This window comes from Macrobrachium nipponense, chromosome 23 (genome assembly GCF_015104395.2).
Source record: "Macrobrachium nipponense isolate FS-2020 chromosome 23, ASM1510439v2, whole genome shotgun sequence".
NCBI classification, from domain to species: Eukaryota; Metazoa; Arthropoda; class Malacostraca; order Decapoda; family Palaemonidae; genus Macrobrachium; species Macrobrachium nipponense.
In genome coordinates, this window is record NC_061090.1 from 15,295,834 (window position 1) to 15,310,710 (window position 14,877).

At 42.8% G+C, this 14,877-nt stretch overlaps 1 protein-coding gene across 3 annotated transcripts in view; it reads right to left on the reverse strand.

Annotated features, from left to right (window-relative positions):
* Positions 1–14,877, reverse strand: part of LOC135198897 (uncharacterized) — a 57,784-nt gene that overhangs the window by 218 nt on the left and 42,689 nt on the right. For 2 of the 3 annotated variants that reach the window (XM_064226844.1, XM_064226845.1), the window contains exons 2-3: positions 13,748–13,893; positions 117–879 (exon numbers count right to left, since the gene is read on the reverse strand). In XM_064226844.1, coding sequence (XP_064082914.1) covers positions 117–879; positions 13,748–13,876 — 892 coding nt within the window. In that variant the 5' untranslated portion in view covers positions 13,877–13,893. Of the gene's footprint in view, positions 1–116; positions 880–12,987; positions 13,117–13,747; positions 13,894–14,877 lie in introns of those variants that run through there. The other variant, XM_064226846.1, reaches the window with a different exon arrangement.

Below are 14,877 nucleotides of genomic sequence, written 5' to 3' on the forward strand. Positions count from 1 at the left end.
AATGGTTGTTACTTACTTAGTCTTTTTGACAAAAGGTTCTCCATCTTTCACTGTCCACTGTCATCAGGATTTCCTTTATTTCTTAATGTTGGTCTTACCCTTAGTCTTCGACAGAGGTTCATCCATCTCACTGTCACTGTCATCAGGATCTTTCTTTCCTTTCTTAGTGTTGGTCTTACCCTTAGTCTTTGACAAAGGTTCATCCATCTCACTGTCACTGTCATCAGAATCTTTCTTTACTTTCTTAATGTTGGTCTTACCGTTAGTCTTTGACAAAGGTTCATCCATCTCACTGTCACTATCATCAGGATCTTCCTTTACTTTCTTAATGTTGGTCTTACCCTTAGTCTTTGACAGAGGCTCATCCATCTCACTGTCACTGTCAGAATCTTTCTTCCTTTTCTTAATGTTGGTTTTTCCACCCTTCAAATTTTTATTTTTGTTGCTCATTAACATTTTATCTTCTGTTTCTCTGTCTCTGCTTCCTTTACCTTCTCCCATTTCTACTTCAGTATCACTTTCACATAAATCTCTATTATTTGACACACAACTTATATCTGCATCAGACGCTTCATCAAGAATACGATCTATTTCTTCCTGTGTGACTTTACCTACTTTCTTATTTGGTGTACATACTTTGTTGAAATCTTTTTCAGAGCTTTTGTTAAATGAATTAGTATCCTGATCTATTAAAACTCTCTGCCTTTTTGAAGGATTGCCTCCTTCATCCTCTTCACTTCTATGCCTTATTTTATCAGATCCATTCACTTCTGGCCGATTAATATTCAAAGACACATTTTCTTTATCAGCAATTCTGAACTCTTCACTCAGCTTTTTTGGAGAAATGGAAGCCATTTTCAATGTTTTGTTGACAGAAATCTGTAAAAAATAAAAATAAATAAAATTTAGTTGTGAATATCTGTACACACCTGGATAGGCAAAATAAAAACCTATGGGCACTGTTCCTTGGCAAAGAAAGATGAAATTACAATGCCATATATATATATATATATATATATATATATATATATATATATATATATATATATATATATATATATATATATATATATATATATATAATCTTAGCAAATTCTTCAACCTTTGCATACATATATGTATTATATCAGAAAATTTGGTAATAATTCTTTCCATTAATTTAAGCCTGAATAATACAGTTTAAAAATTCACAAAGAAAATTAATAAAAATAATCCATAAATTGGAACTAGATTACAACAGTTATCTGCCATTAACAAGCTATGAAATTCTCTTCCTGCTCCCATTTTCCACACTTCCTCTGCATTTCTATCTTACAAGACAAAGGTCTATTGCTTCTTACAAGGTTAAAGATTCCTTCTTTTTCCACTCCTCTTCCTTTCCTTGTTTCCATTGCCCCTAGGCTATATATGGACACTAGCCTGGACAGCTAGGATGTACTTATGACTAAAGTATGCAATGATACTGCCTATCCATATACGTAATAAGTGGTTACTACAGTAATTAATATGTATGTGTATCATTTTTCATGAGAGTCCGTAAGTTACACAAATATCGTTACACAAATGCCCAAAAGAGGAGGTAAAGGGATAAAAAAACAGTAACATAATCTAAAATTCGGAATTAAACCTTCTTCTTAAGACCATGGTAGACTGAGGCAATTAAAAAAATAGAAGCATGGAGTGAATTCAAAGCATAACATCAGAAAAAAAGCAGCCATTTAACCATCCTATTGACAGACAGTTGACTTTAGCACTGGAAATGATGCAAGTTTTTTGCTCAAGGACAACAGATCCCCACCCACTCGAGTGCTTGACAGATGCTCCTAACTTCTATCACCTGTAACATAATTGAAAATTTTTGGTCTACTCACGCTTCAAGATTGATCAGGAGAAATAGAAACATTTCTAGTAGGAATATCCTTACTAGCTAAACGCTTCTTACTGCTAGCCCCCTAGAAGCTGCTTTCCTCTTCTTATCCCTCTCAAACTTATTCAAGTGACTGGTTAAAGTTTTCCAAGCTTTAGCATCCCACTGAACACATTCCCCACAAGTCATTTTGGAAGAGCATACGTGGCTCATAACACGCTTTAATAAGTCTTGTATTGCAGCCTTTGCTGCCATACCTAGTACCTTGAGAACTAGTTTCAGACATGTCAAGATACTAACGAACTAAAAACTAAGACAAAGTCTACTCCAATGGCAAAATTGACTATTTCGATAAAATAATCCTGTCTATAGCTGAATATTGCTGATATGGCTACCAAAATATAGGAGTGCTTCACCAAAACTTCCAAACTCATCAAACTAAAAGTACACAATCCTAAAAAATTCTGCAACTGCTGAACACTGCTGACAGCACCAGCCAGCAGAAACAACTGATATTCAGTGCTGAGTTGGTTCCTCTCTCCTAGTATTGGACAGGGGTAATATCACCTAGCCAAAACAATACAGTGGAACCTCGACAAATGAAAGTCCCAACTTATGAAAAATTCAAGTTACGAAAGCAAATACGAAGATTTTTTTGCCTCTGCATACGAAAATAATTCAGGTTACGAAAGGGCGTTACTGTAAAGTCCCAAGATTTGCCCAGACCACCAAGAACAATTTTAAAACTCGCGCACCTCTAACTCTGTAGACTCGCCACCATCCTCCCACTCTCCCATTGGTTCCTGATGCTAGTCAGTGTCGTAAGATCCTGCTCTCCTATTGGTCAGCATCTATCCCATCATGCTCTACGTAAAGGCGTTGTTCGGTCACTTCGTCACACCAGCATTATTGTACGCACGCGGAATTTGTTCGTTCACATATACGATTTCGTTTGTTAACGTAAATTCGTGTTATCGATTTCGCTTTGTACATTATCGTGTTGTGTGAGAACTTAATTAGTAACTTAATTACGTATAGTCATGGGTCCCAAGAAAGTTGCTGAAGTTCACGGAAAGAAGAGGATGCTTTCTATGGAGACAAAGATGGAGATAATCAAGAAGTATGCGTCTGGCATGCGGTTAAGTGTGATCGCTAAGGAATACAGCCGAAATCCGTCGACGATAGGCACCATCCTTAAGCAGAAGGAAGCCATCAAAGCAGCTACACCTTCCAAGGGCATGACTATTTTGTCCAACAAGAGCAGCCACGTGCATGATGAGATGGAGAGGCTGCTTCTTATATGGATAAGACAAAGATACGATAGCCGAGACGGCAATCTGCCACAAGGTGAGTGCTATTTTCGGTGATCTGATTGCCCAGGCCAAAGACGACGGAGGAGAAGGGACATCGACGCCAACCCCAGACTTCAAGGCTTCTCATGGGTGGTTTGAAAAATTCCGGAAACGGACTGGCATTCATTCGGTGGTGTGGCATGGGGAGGCTGCCAGCTCGGACACGAAAGCAGCCAAAGCCTTTATTAAGACGTTCGACGAGATGACGATCAACGAAGGCTACAGCTCTCAGCAAGTCTTCAACTGTGACGAGACTGGCCTTTTTCAGAAAAAAATGCCTCATCGGACGTACATCTCGGAGGAAGAGAAGAAGCTACCCGGGCATAAGCCTATGAAAGATAGGCTTACGCTCGCACTATGTGCCAACGCCAGTGGGGATTGTAAAGTCAAGCCCCTACATACTTGTCTATCATTCGGAGACTCCTCGAGCCTTCAAGGCCCACAAAGTGCTAAAGGAGAAGCTTCTAGTGATGTGGAGGGCTAATGCGAAAACTTGGGTAACAAGACTTTTGTTCACCGAGTGGGTAAATCTGTGTTTCGGCCCGACAGTGAAGAAATTCTTAGAAGAGAAACGCCTCCCTCTGAAATGTCTGCTGTTGTTGGACAAAGCCCCTGCTCATCCTCCTGGCCTCGAGGAAGATATCCTAAAGGAGTATTCTTTCATCAAGGTTCTTTATCTTCCGCCTAACACCACCACTCTCCTCCAGCCCATGGACCAGCAAGTGATATCGAACTTCAAGAAGCTGTATATAAAACATCTCTTCAAGAGATGTTTTGACATCACCGATACCACAAACCTCACCTTGTGTGAATTTTGGAAGGAGCATTTCGATATCGTCATATGCATCTGACTCATCGATCAAGCTTGGCATGACGTTTCGAGGCGAACCTTGAATTCTTCATGGAGGAAACTCTGGCCTGATGCCGTATCCGCCCGAGAATTCGAGGGATTCGACGTGGGCGAAGCTGATGCAGATTCAGAAACAGTTTACGATCCTGAAACTTTCTCAACCAGATCTTGACGAGATCGTTGCTCTCGGCAAGTCCATGGGGCTGGTCGTCGACGAGGACGACATCAATGACCTTCTCGAGGAGCACCAAGAGGAGCTTACGACAGATGACCGGAAGGAGTTGGAGGCCATGCAACATAACATCGTTCAAGAAGTTCTCTAGCAGCAACGAGGAGGAGGAGGAGGACCCTATGACAACAGCAGAAATTAAGGATGCTCTAACTGCTTGTCATAAAGTGCAATCATTTGTAGAAAAGACACCCCGAAAAGGCTTACACAGGTATGCTTGCACAGTTCGATGCCATTTGCCTGAGTTGTTTCAGGAACATTGTGAAAAGCAGGCAGAAGCAATCTTCCTTGGATAGTTATTTCTTAAAGAGGCCTTTAGTAGGAGTAAGCAAACAGGAAGATCAAGTGATACGAAAAAACAGAAAGTTGAAAGTGGTGAAGAAATTGAAATTTTGTAAAAAAATTATATTTTAATGATAAAATAAGTTTCACATATACTTACCAAACAATTACATTAGCTGTACGCTTTCTTACCTGGCGTTCGAAAATTCAAATTCCTGGTGGCGGTAGCAGCGCTGCCATTGTTCGTGTAAGTGATACAGATCCCGCCCACTTTCGGGAATACCTGGTACTGCTGAGCTTTAACTTCAATTCGTTGAGCCGCAACGTCCATCTGTTTGGTGAGTATATGTGAAACCTTATTTTATCATTAAAATATTATTTTCACATAAGTGACTTACCAAACAATTACATTAGCTGACTCCACATTACCCAGAAGGTGGGTATATGGACAGCTTTCTGAATAAAAATAACAGTCATGTGCTCACATTATATATAATGTCTGCAGTACCTTACCTTGTGAGAGAGCAGCTACAGGTAGATACTGCCTCTGGTCGGCACTCTCATCACATGTAGGAGACATGGCAGTAAAGGCCAGGGTCGTCCCTAATAATGGTGGGATTTTTGCAATCATGGAAATTCACCGATGATTGACAAAAAATAACAATTTTTTGCCCTTGCCCTGGTCGAAAAGACCAGATAAAAAACCATACAAAAAACCATCACCTACACTAAAAACCATATGGTACCCATAACCAGATATAAGGACTGGTGGGTACTTCAGGTACATGTACCTCCAGGCTTCCCACAAACTCAAAAAACCTCAAATTTAAGGCAAGGAGATAGTAGAGGGAAAAAACCGAGTCCCCCTATGCTTCCTCCCCCAACACCATTCCCGCTACTGACAACGGTCCCAATCTAAAGCAGTTTTTGTAAGTAGCTTCTATCTCCTTCAAATAGTGCGATGCAAACACCGATTTCGACCTCCAGAATGTAGTTTGCATAATGGAGGATAGAGACATATTCTGTCTGAAAGCCAATGACGTTGCTACTGCACGAATCTCATGCGTTTTCACTTTCAGCACCCTAAGAGCATGTTCCTGAGTTTTGGCATGCGCTTCTCAGATCAAACTCCTCAGGAAAAAGGACATTGCATTCTTTGAAAGAGGCCGAGACGGGTCTTTCACCAAGCACCAGAGTCGGCTCGACTCTCCATTCACAGTTTCTGTCCTAGTCAGGTAGTGTCTGATGGCTCTGACCGGACACAATGTACGTCCCTCATCTTCCAACCCGACTAAGTCCGTTAGGTTCTTTATCTTGAAAGAACGGGGCCAAGGATTCGAAGGATCCTCATTTTTAGCAAGAAAGTCTGTTACATAAGAGCAAACTGCATTGTCCTGGGCGGAACCCACTTCCTTACTCATCGCCTGCAACTTGCTTACTCTTCCCGCTGTGGCTAAGGGAACTAGGAATAGTGTCTTCCTAGTTACGTCCCTCAAGGTTGCAGAATTCAATGGTTCGAATTGGGGGCCGTTGAGCCACCTTAAAACTACATCCAAGTTCCATTCCACTTCTTCAGGCTTGAAAATCTTGGAGGAACTAAAGGATCTGATCACGTCACTAATGTCCTGATTTGATGAATGTCGAGGCCTCTATGCTTGAAAACTGATGAAAGCATGGCCCTATATCCTTTAATAGTTGAAGTGGCCAACTTCTTGGTGTCCGTCAGAAATAACAAAAATTCTGCCATTTCTGTTATAGATGTCTCAGAAGAAGAGATGCTATGTCGTCTGCACCTGACCTAAAAACTCTCCACTTGGACTGGTAGAGCTTGGCAGAAGAGCTTCTTCTGCAGCTAGCAATAGCCTCTGACGCCCTTTGCGAAAACCCTTTTGCTCTGACCAGGTTCCTGACAGTCTGAATCCTGTCAGGGCCAGAGCGGACAACCCTTGGTGATATTGGTTGAAATGGGGTTGTCTGAGAAGCGATGGATTTTGTGGAAGTAGTCTGGGAAAATCCACCAGCAGATTGAGAAGGTCCGGGAACCACTCTTTCCTGGGCAAGAATGACGCCACTAGGGTCATTGTCACATTCTGGTGTGATTGAAGCTTGTTTAAGACCTCTCTTATTATTCCGAAGGGAGGAAAAGCGTAAACGTCCAATCCTGTCCAATCTAGCAGCATCGCATCTGTTCTCCATGCTAATGGTTCTGGAATCGGAGAACAGAAAATGGGAAGGCGATTGTTCCTCGATGTGGAGAATAGATCTATCGATGGTCTTCCCCAAAGCTTCCAGAGGTCCTGACACACTCTCTCGTTCAAAGTCCATTCTGTTGGTAACACCTGATTTACCCGACTCAGTTCGTCTGCAAGTACGTTCATTCTTCCTTTCACGAATCTTGGAAAAAGGGTGATCCTCTTCTCGTTCGTTCAGGTGAGGAGATCTTCGGCTATCTTGTTGAAAGAGAACGAGTGGGTCCCTCCCTGCTTCCGTTCATATGACAACGCTGTGGTGTTGTCCGAGTAGACCGCTACGTTTCTTCCGGTGACTAAATGGTCGAACGCTTGTAGCCATAAGAGGATGGCCTTCAATTCCTTCCCATTGATGTGCAAGGTCTTTTCTTGTTCTGTCCACAGACCTGTCACTCTCTTGTCTCCTAGGAGGGCTCCCCAGCCGCTGTCTGAGGCATCTGAGAAGAACTGCAGGTCAGGGTTTGACACGACTAGGGAGATTCCTTCTTGTAATCTTTCCCTCGAATGCCACCAACGAAGATCCATCTTTATCTCTTCCGTCAGGGGGAAAACTAGCGAGTCTGACTGTGTCTTCCGAGACCAATTTGCTTTCAGGAAGAACTGAAGCGGCCTCATGTGTAGGCGTCCTAACCTGACAAAACTCTCCACTGAAGCCAGGGTCCCGAGTAGGCTCATCCATTCAAGTGCTGAGCAGGACGAGCGAACCAAAAATTGCTGGACTGTTGACAGGCAGGACTCTATCCTCTTCGGGGAGAGAAAAACCCAAAAAGCTAGAGAGTCTAGTATCATCCCTAAATAGAGAATCCTCTGAGTTGGAATCAATTGGGACTTCTCCGTGTTTACTATGATACCCAATTGTTGTGTCAAAGTAAGTGTCTTCTCCAAGTCCTTCACACACTGACGCCTGGACCTGGTTCTCAGGAGCCAGTCGTCTAAGTAAAAAGCTGTGTTGATCCCCAACAAATGCAGCCACTTTCCCAGAGGAGCTAGAATCCGAGTAAATACTTGAGGGGCGGTTGACAGACCAAAGCAGAGAGCTCTGAACTGGAAGACTCTCTTCTTGAAGACGAATCTCAGGAACTTCCTGGAGTCCTGATGGATGGGGACATGCAAGTATGCATCCTTCATGTCTAGAGATACCATCCAGTCGCCCGGTTGGATGGCTAACATTACCGATCGACTGGTTTCCATTCGGAATTTCGTCTTCCGGACGAAGAGGTTGAGAGCGCTTACGTCCAACACAGGTCTCCATCCCCCTGAAGCCTTGGGGACTACGAAGAGCCTGTTGTAAAACCCTGGGGAGTTCGTGTCTGTTACTTCCTCTATGGCCTATTTGTTGATGAGCTCTTCTACTTCTTTGGCTAAAGTCAAAGCTCTTGTTGATCCTGTCGAGTATGCTGTCAAACAGACAGGTGTATTGTACAGTGGTGGATCCTGCGTAAAAGGGATCACATATCCCTCTCAAAGCACCTGAATTACCCACTGTTCTGCTCCTCTTCGACTCCATTCCTCCCAGTAATCGGGGAGTCTTGCCCCCACAGGTGTGTGAGGGACCTTCCGATCATTTCTCTGTCTTAAAGGAAGGTTTCTTGGTAGACTTGGAGGTGGTTCGTAGATTTGTTCTTGGTCTCTGCTGCCACCTCGACTTACCTCCTCGAAAGGGATGTTTTTGTAGAGGAGAAGCTTTGGCTTCTGTTGCTGGAGGTTCCTTAGGTCTTCTTGCAGACTGCAAGAGATCATTGGTGGACTTTTTCTCGAGGTCCGACAGCACATGCTCAATGGTTTCTTCTGGAAACAGGTGAGATTTACTCAGGGGGGAGAACAACAAAGCCGATTTTTGGTTACGGTTCCTCCTCGAGATGTGAGGGAGCACCACCATTCTCTCTTCTTTAGCACTCCCATAGTGAATAGGGCAGCCAATTCCCCTGAATCCTCATCTAGAGACTGGCAATCTTCACTTTTCCTGGCTAACGCTGCAATAGTCCAATCCAGAAAACTGAAGACTTCGATCAACTTGTATAAGTTCTTCACCAGGTGATCCAACTCAGGTGAAGAGAACAACACTTTCGCAGCCGAGAATGCTGCTCTTCTGTTTGAGTCCACAAGACCGTAGAAGTCTCCTTGGGAGGAGGCAGAAACTCCCAAAGAAGGAACTTCTCCTGTCGCATAAAACCTGTAAGTTTTATTCTGCAGCTTCCATGGAGGAAAAGTGAACGAAGCCTTGCCTGACTCCCTCTTCTTAGCAAGCCACTCTTCTACTTCCTTCAGTGCTTTCTTCGAGGACTGAGAAAGAACTGGTTTCAGTAACCCCGAAGGCACTGATCTCCTATCCTTCACAAACATCGACGGAGGTGAAGAAGGCGAAGCTGGTTCAAAAAAATCCGGATAAGTCCGTAAAAGAAACCTTAACAGACTAGAATAAGCAGAAGAGGGCTTCGAATCCTGGTCTTGAGTTTCCTCTTCCGACAGGACGGCCGATACCCCGTCTCCCTCTTCCGTCTGGCTCGTTGTCTTCTTCAAAAAGACCATCAGTTCTTGAAGTTGATGTTTAAAGGTACCCAAAGCGGAATCCTCTAGCAAGGGTTTGGCCTTCGCATCATCCTTAGGCGAAGACGAAGTCGCGGCTGTCGTACGGCTCTTCTTCTAAAACGAACGACTGGGAGTCGAAACAACACGAGACATATGAGGCGAACGAGTCGAAACAGCTCGAGACATATGAGGCGAACGAGTCGAAACAGCTCGAGACGTATGAAGCGAACGAGTCGAAGCAGCTCGAGGCGAATAAGTCGAAACAGCTCGAGATGTATGAGGTGAACGAGTCGAAGCAGCTCGAGGCGAATGAGGCGAACAAGTCGAAACAGCTCGAGACGAATGAGGCGAACGAGTCGAAACTCCCATCGATACACAACTAGGCGAGGCAGTCTCACAAGTGCGCGAGGGCTGTAATGCACGTGAGCGTCTGACTCCGTCCGAAGTTACGCTATCCGAAGAGGACTGATGATCTTCCCGGAAAAACTAGTCCAGTGCAAAACTGCAGGAAGGTTGTGAACTCCAGTGCTCCTTGGATTTCTTAACAGGCGGCAACATCCCTCTCGTACGCTGGGCGTATCTCTTCAACAGACGCGACACTAAATCACTCCACAATTTTCGCCTCGACACAGGCGACTGCACTTCTGAGTCAGACGACAACTGCACGTCACTGATATCTACGTCTTTCCAGCAGCGTTTTCTGGGCACTCGCGAGTCGACTATGTCAGCAGAGTTGGCGACTGACCGTGGGCAAACTCCCCCAGTCTCCCTTCGACCTCCGGTATGTCTTCTCCCAGGAGCTGGGGAGTATGACAGTGACCTTTGTCTAGGAGAACAGGGGGAACGGACAGCCGCCTCCTTGGACACGACACTGACACTGACACTTGGCCTAACACTGGCCTTTTCACTTGACTTCTCTATGAACGCACGAAACGACATACCTAAATCCATAATGGATTTCGCCAAGAACTCAAATTTCTTGTCCATCTTGGACTCTAACAAGGAAATGGTGTTGGGATCGGAAACATGGGATACCTGGTCTGGAGTAATTGGTATGAAGTTGGAGGACTATCAGTAGGTGAAATATTCGATAACAGTGGAGAAGATAGTGACAGTTTGTTTGCCTCTAAAGGCACGGGAGTTGTCTCTACTCTAGTTTTACTACCCGCTCTAAGAGCTGTTTTCCTTTTCCTATCTTTGTCCATCTTATCCAAATGAGTTTGAAAAGTCTTCCAACCTTGTTCATCTAAACTACAGCACTCATCACAAGTTAATTCCTTGCTACAGCACTGACCCTTACATCTAACACACTTGGAGTGCGAATCGTAACATAGTTTAGCTAATCTAGTTTTGCAGCCACCGCTGCAAAACGTAACTGAAGAAGAACTAGCATCAGACATCTTCGTAATAACTTGCTAATAACTAGGCAGCTAACTGATGAAGCAAAAAAGCCAACCAAGAAATTGTACATCACCAAAAAGAAAAAATCCACAATGGCGACGAAAGTTGACTGCAACAACAAACCACCGGTGCTACCCCGTGGCCAGCAGAAAACGAATTGAAGTCTAAAGCTCAGCAGTACCAGGCATTCCCAAAAGTGGGCGGGATCTGCAACACCTACACAAAAAATGGCAACGCTGCTACCGCCGCCAGGAATTTGAATTTTCAACTGCCAAGTAAGAAAGCGTACAGCTAATGTAATTATTTGGTAAGTCACTTATGTGAAAACGTAAAGTATAAAAAAGTAAAAAAAAAATGTAAAAATCAAAAAAAGAAGAAGAAAAAATTTAATTTTTAAGTTTTTTGTAGAGTTAAGTGTTAATGTTTTCTGCCATTTGTTAATGTGTTTCGTAAGGTTTAGTATTAATGTTTTCTGCCATTTTTTAATGTTTCGTAAAGTTGAGTGTTCATGTTTTCTGCTATTTGTCCTCCTCCTCTGTCGCCACTTTCGGAGATCGCCTCGCTTGAAAGGTAAGGTTCCACATTTTACTACATACATATGTATGTACAGTATTTCTTGTACCATGTACATTAATACACTTTATTTACAGGTACATATAGTAGTACGTATATGTAGTTTAAGTTAGGTATTGAATGGTGCAAATTGTTATATTTCATTGTTTATTGGTCAATTTAGCTTTATTAAGGCTCTGTCCCCAGTTAATGCAAATCTCCCAATGACATGACATGCACCCCCTACACATGAATACTGAACAGGGAGACATTCACTTCTCTCCTCCTCCCTACCTCCCCTTGCCTCCCATTTGAGCTGGAACTGCAAAGGGTGACTCTTGTATCTTTTATGAGGAAGAAGCAAGGTCTCTCTGGTTATTTTGAGTTCTGAGCCAGCCCAAGTGTGGTCAACCCCCAAAAGCTTGGCCACAGTGGCTTTCAACACCTGGAGGGCTTGAAAGAGGCCACACAGTAAATCAAGGAGTCTGACCTATCACAGGTCCTTTTCATCACCATTGTCTCAATTTTACTCTTCAGAGAGAGGAAATGGGAAGCCAAGACTGAACTGTTCTGAAGAGCAATAGTATCTCATATGAAACTTACCAGTCTGAACACTAAAGTCTACCTGAAGGGGTGAAGTCTTTTTATCATTTAGCATGTCAACAGTGGGGGGAAGCAGATTGCCTGATTTACTTAACAGTACACTTTTTGAACCACAGATGTGACATTTAGCCTAATCCAAGACACTGAGCGAGCAAAGACAACAGCCATAAAAAATTGGCCTTGCCTCCAGAATCCTTTATCAGAGATAGGTTCAACAAAGAAGCCATGGTACTTTCTCAATGACCGTTCAGTTCAAGAATGAGCTAAACAATCACTTGTAAGTGCTATTCTAACACTCCAAACCATAGGCAACTCTCCTGGAGATTTCTGTATGATTAGCTGAAGCCAAACTAGTACAGGATAGAGACCAGTGGTTCCAAAAGTGGGCAGTACCAACTGGTGAGGCAAAAGGGGGTGACTGGTGGGTGACAGGGTGGCATTAAGAGCATTTAATTTTATGTATTGTGGAACAAGGTGAAGATGTATTATATCGTCTTTCCAACATCATATTTGGTAGAATGGGGCTTCGGTGCAGTTGCCTTCCTTCTTTCCAAGCAAAGAAACACTTAAAATGACCTGATGTGGAGAAACAGATATCCTTGCACCAAGCACACCCATCCCATTAACAGTTATTGTGAAACCAAATAAAATGGTTTACTAAATTGAGTATTATTTGTGAAATACATCTTTGTGTTTAGTAGTTTTCAATTTGAAACACACCAGAAGAAAAAATGCTCGTATATGTGCATTGGGGGGAGGGGGCACTAGGAATCTATCAGGAAGCCAAGGGGACACCAGTCTGAACAAGTTTGGGAACCATTGATATAGTCAAATGGTCATACATGTGCACACTGGGAGCCTTATATGAAAAAAGAACACACCAAATGTCTGAACAGTCCCATGCATGCAACTCACCACGAAACCTAGTACGTACTATAGTACAACAACCTGTCTTCCTTTGTCTTCAAGAGTATGTTTCAAGGACAATGTGTGGACTAAGCAAGAAGGTAAAGCTGATTCCCCTGCATATCTTACCTGAGAAGGTAAGGCTGATTCCTCTCTGGATATCTTACCTGAACTGTAAAAACTGAAGTCCAGGACAGTCATCATGCCTCAGGTAGGTAGTAGCAGTGTCAGAGGAATAAGGCCAGCACTTGCTACTTTGGAGGTTTCTCTGATAAGATGACTTCTACAAAGAGCAGCTGAAAAAAGGGGAAGCCTTAAATAAATCCAGAAATGCACCAAAAGCTAGGTCAATTGGAATATCAAGGGACAGCTACTCTCTTGCAAGTTCTTCAGCAAAGTTACCATTAGGGCAGCAGGAGTCTATGGTGCACTACAAGCACATACAGTCGTATCTGGGGAGAACTTGGCATTGCACCAAAGTTGGCATTATCAGAGAGCCTGTGAGCCTGTGTTGGTTACCTAGCATGCAGTCCATAAGAAAACTCAGCAGTATCAAAGGCAGATACATACAACCTTACATGATATTTGCACTTATTACGAGTACGTAATGCTGAATCTTGTAGCAAAATATCTGTAGTACTTGTATAATGGTGAACCTTTCAACAAAGGCCCTTTCAAACTTCATGTTAACAAATCAACATTGATAAAAAATTAAAGCACAAAGAAAAGCAACAAACTTACAACATCTACATGGCAATGAAATAGCCTATGCCTTATTAACCATATACTACAGTACTGTTTTATCCAGTTTACTGGTAAACTGTACCTCATGATATATAGCTAGTAGTCATTAGCCAATGCAAAAGCCGTTCCATACCTGAAATTGAAAAGAGAAGCATTTGGTAAAATACAGCAGAAGGAACTCACCAACAAAGGACTTTTCACTCTGTTAAAAAATGGTCTTGGAGAACTTGTAATCTTGCTTGTTCCACCACCCTCTGTTGTTAAAGAAGACTTCTGATTTTCCTTTACAAGATTCCCAGGGTCAACATCCATTTCATGCAGGCTTGATTCTGAAACCATGTAAATGAATCAAATTTGAATTTGCCTATATATATATATAGGCCTAGCATACAAAATTTTAATAAAACTAGGTTGGTCCTACTGGTATCTCTAAATAATGATGACATTGTTAATAAGCAACACAAATACTATAGGAAAATGATATTGTTATTTTACAATAAAGTTTTGTACATACTTACCTGGCAGACATATACTTAGCTTACGTCTCTGACGTCACGACAGAATTCAAAACTTGCGGCAAACGCGACAGGTAGGTCAGGTGATCTACCTTACCCGCCGCTGGGAAGCGGGTGTAAGAACCAACATACCTTTCTTGCCAGATTTTTTCTCTCTTATACCTGTCTCCTGAGGGGAGGCTGGGCGGGCCATCAATCGTATATGTCTGCCAGGTAAGTATGTACAAAACTTTATTGTAAAATAACAATATCATTTTTGTACATGAACTTTCCTGTCAGACATATACTTAGCTGATTGACACCCTTGGTGGAGGGTACAAGACAGAAAATAACAAAGAAAAGGTAAACAACACCTGTTGTAGGATAAAAATAACCTTGGTTCTTACCTATTTAGGCTGAAGACTTCATAGATACTGTCTATTAGTCTGCATAGCCATAAGAGCTACAGCGAGGGCGTGACCTACAGCTGAAAAGACTCTTTGGGTCTACTAACGGGACTTGATATCCGCTTACTTAGTAGAATCCAAGTCGGATCATGTCAATGGGGGTTCGCCCTCTTCTATGACAGAACCTGTCCACTACCAACGCAGGGAGCTTCAAACCAAATCCGATCACCTAACCAAACTAAAGTTATTAGTATTACGAAACGAAAAAAGATGCCTACCTGCATCATTTTTCATACAACCATATGAACTCAATTAGCAAAAACAAGGGAAAAAACTACTAAGGATATGTTCCAGCTCCCTGCCCCAGCACCGAATCCGCCGATACGTACGGGCCTAATGCGAAGCACTCGTC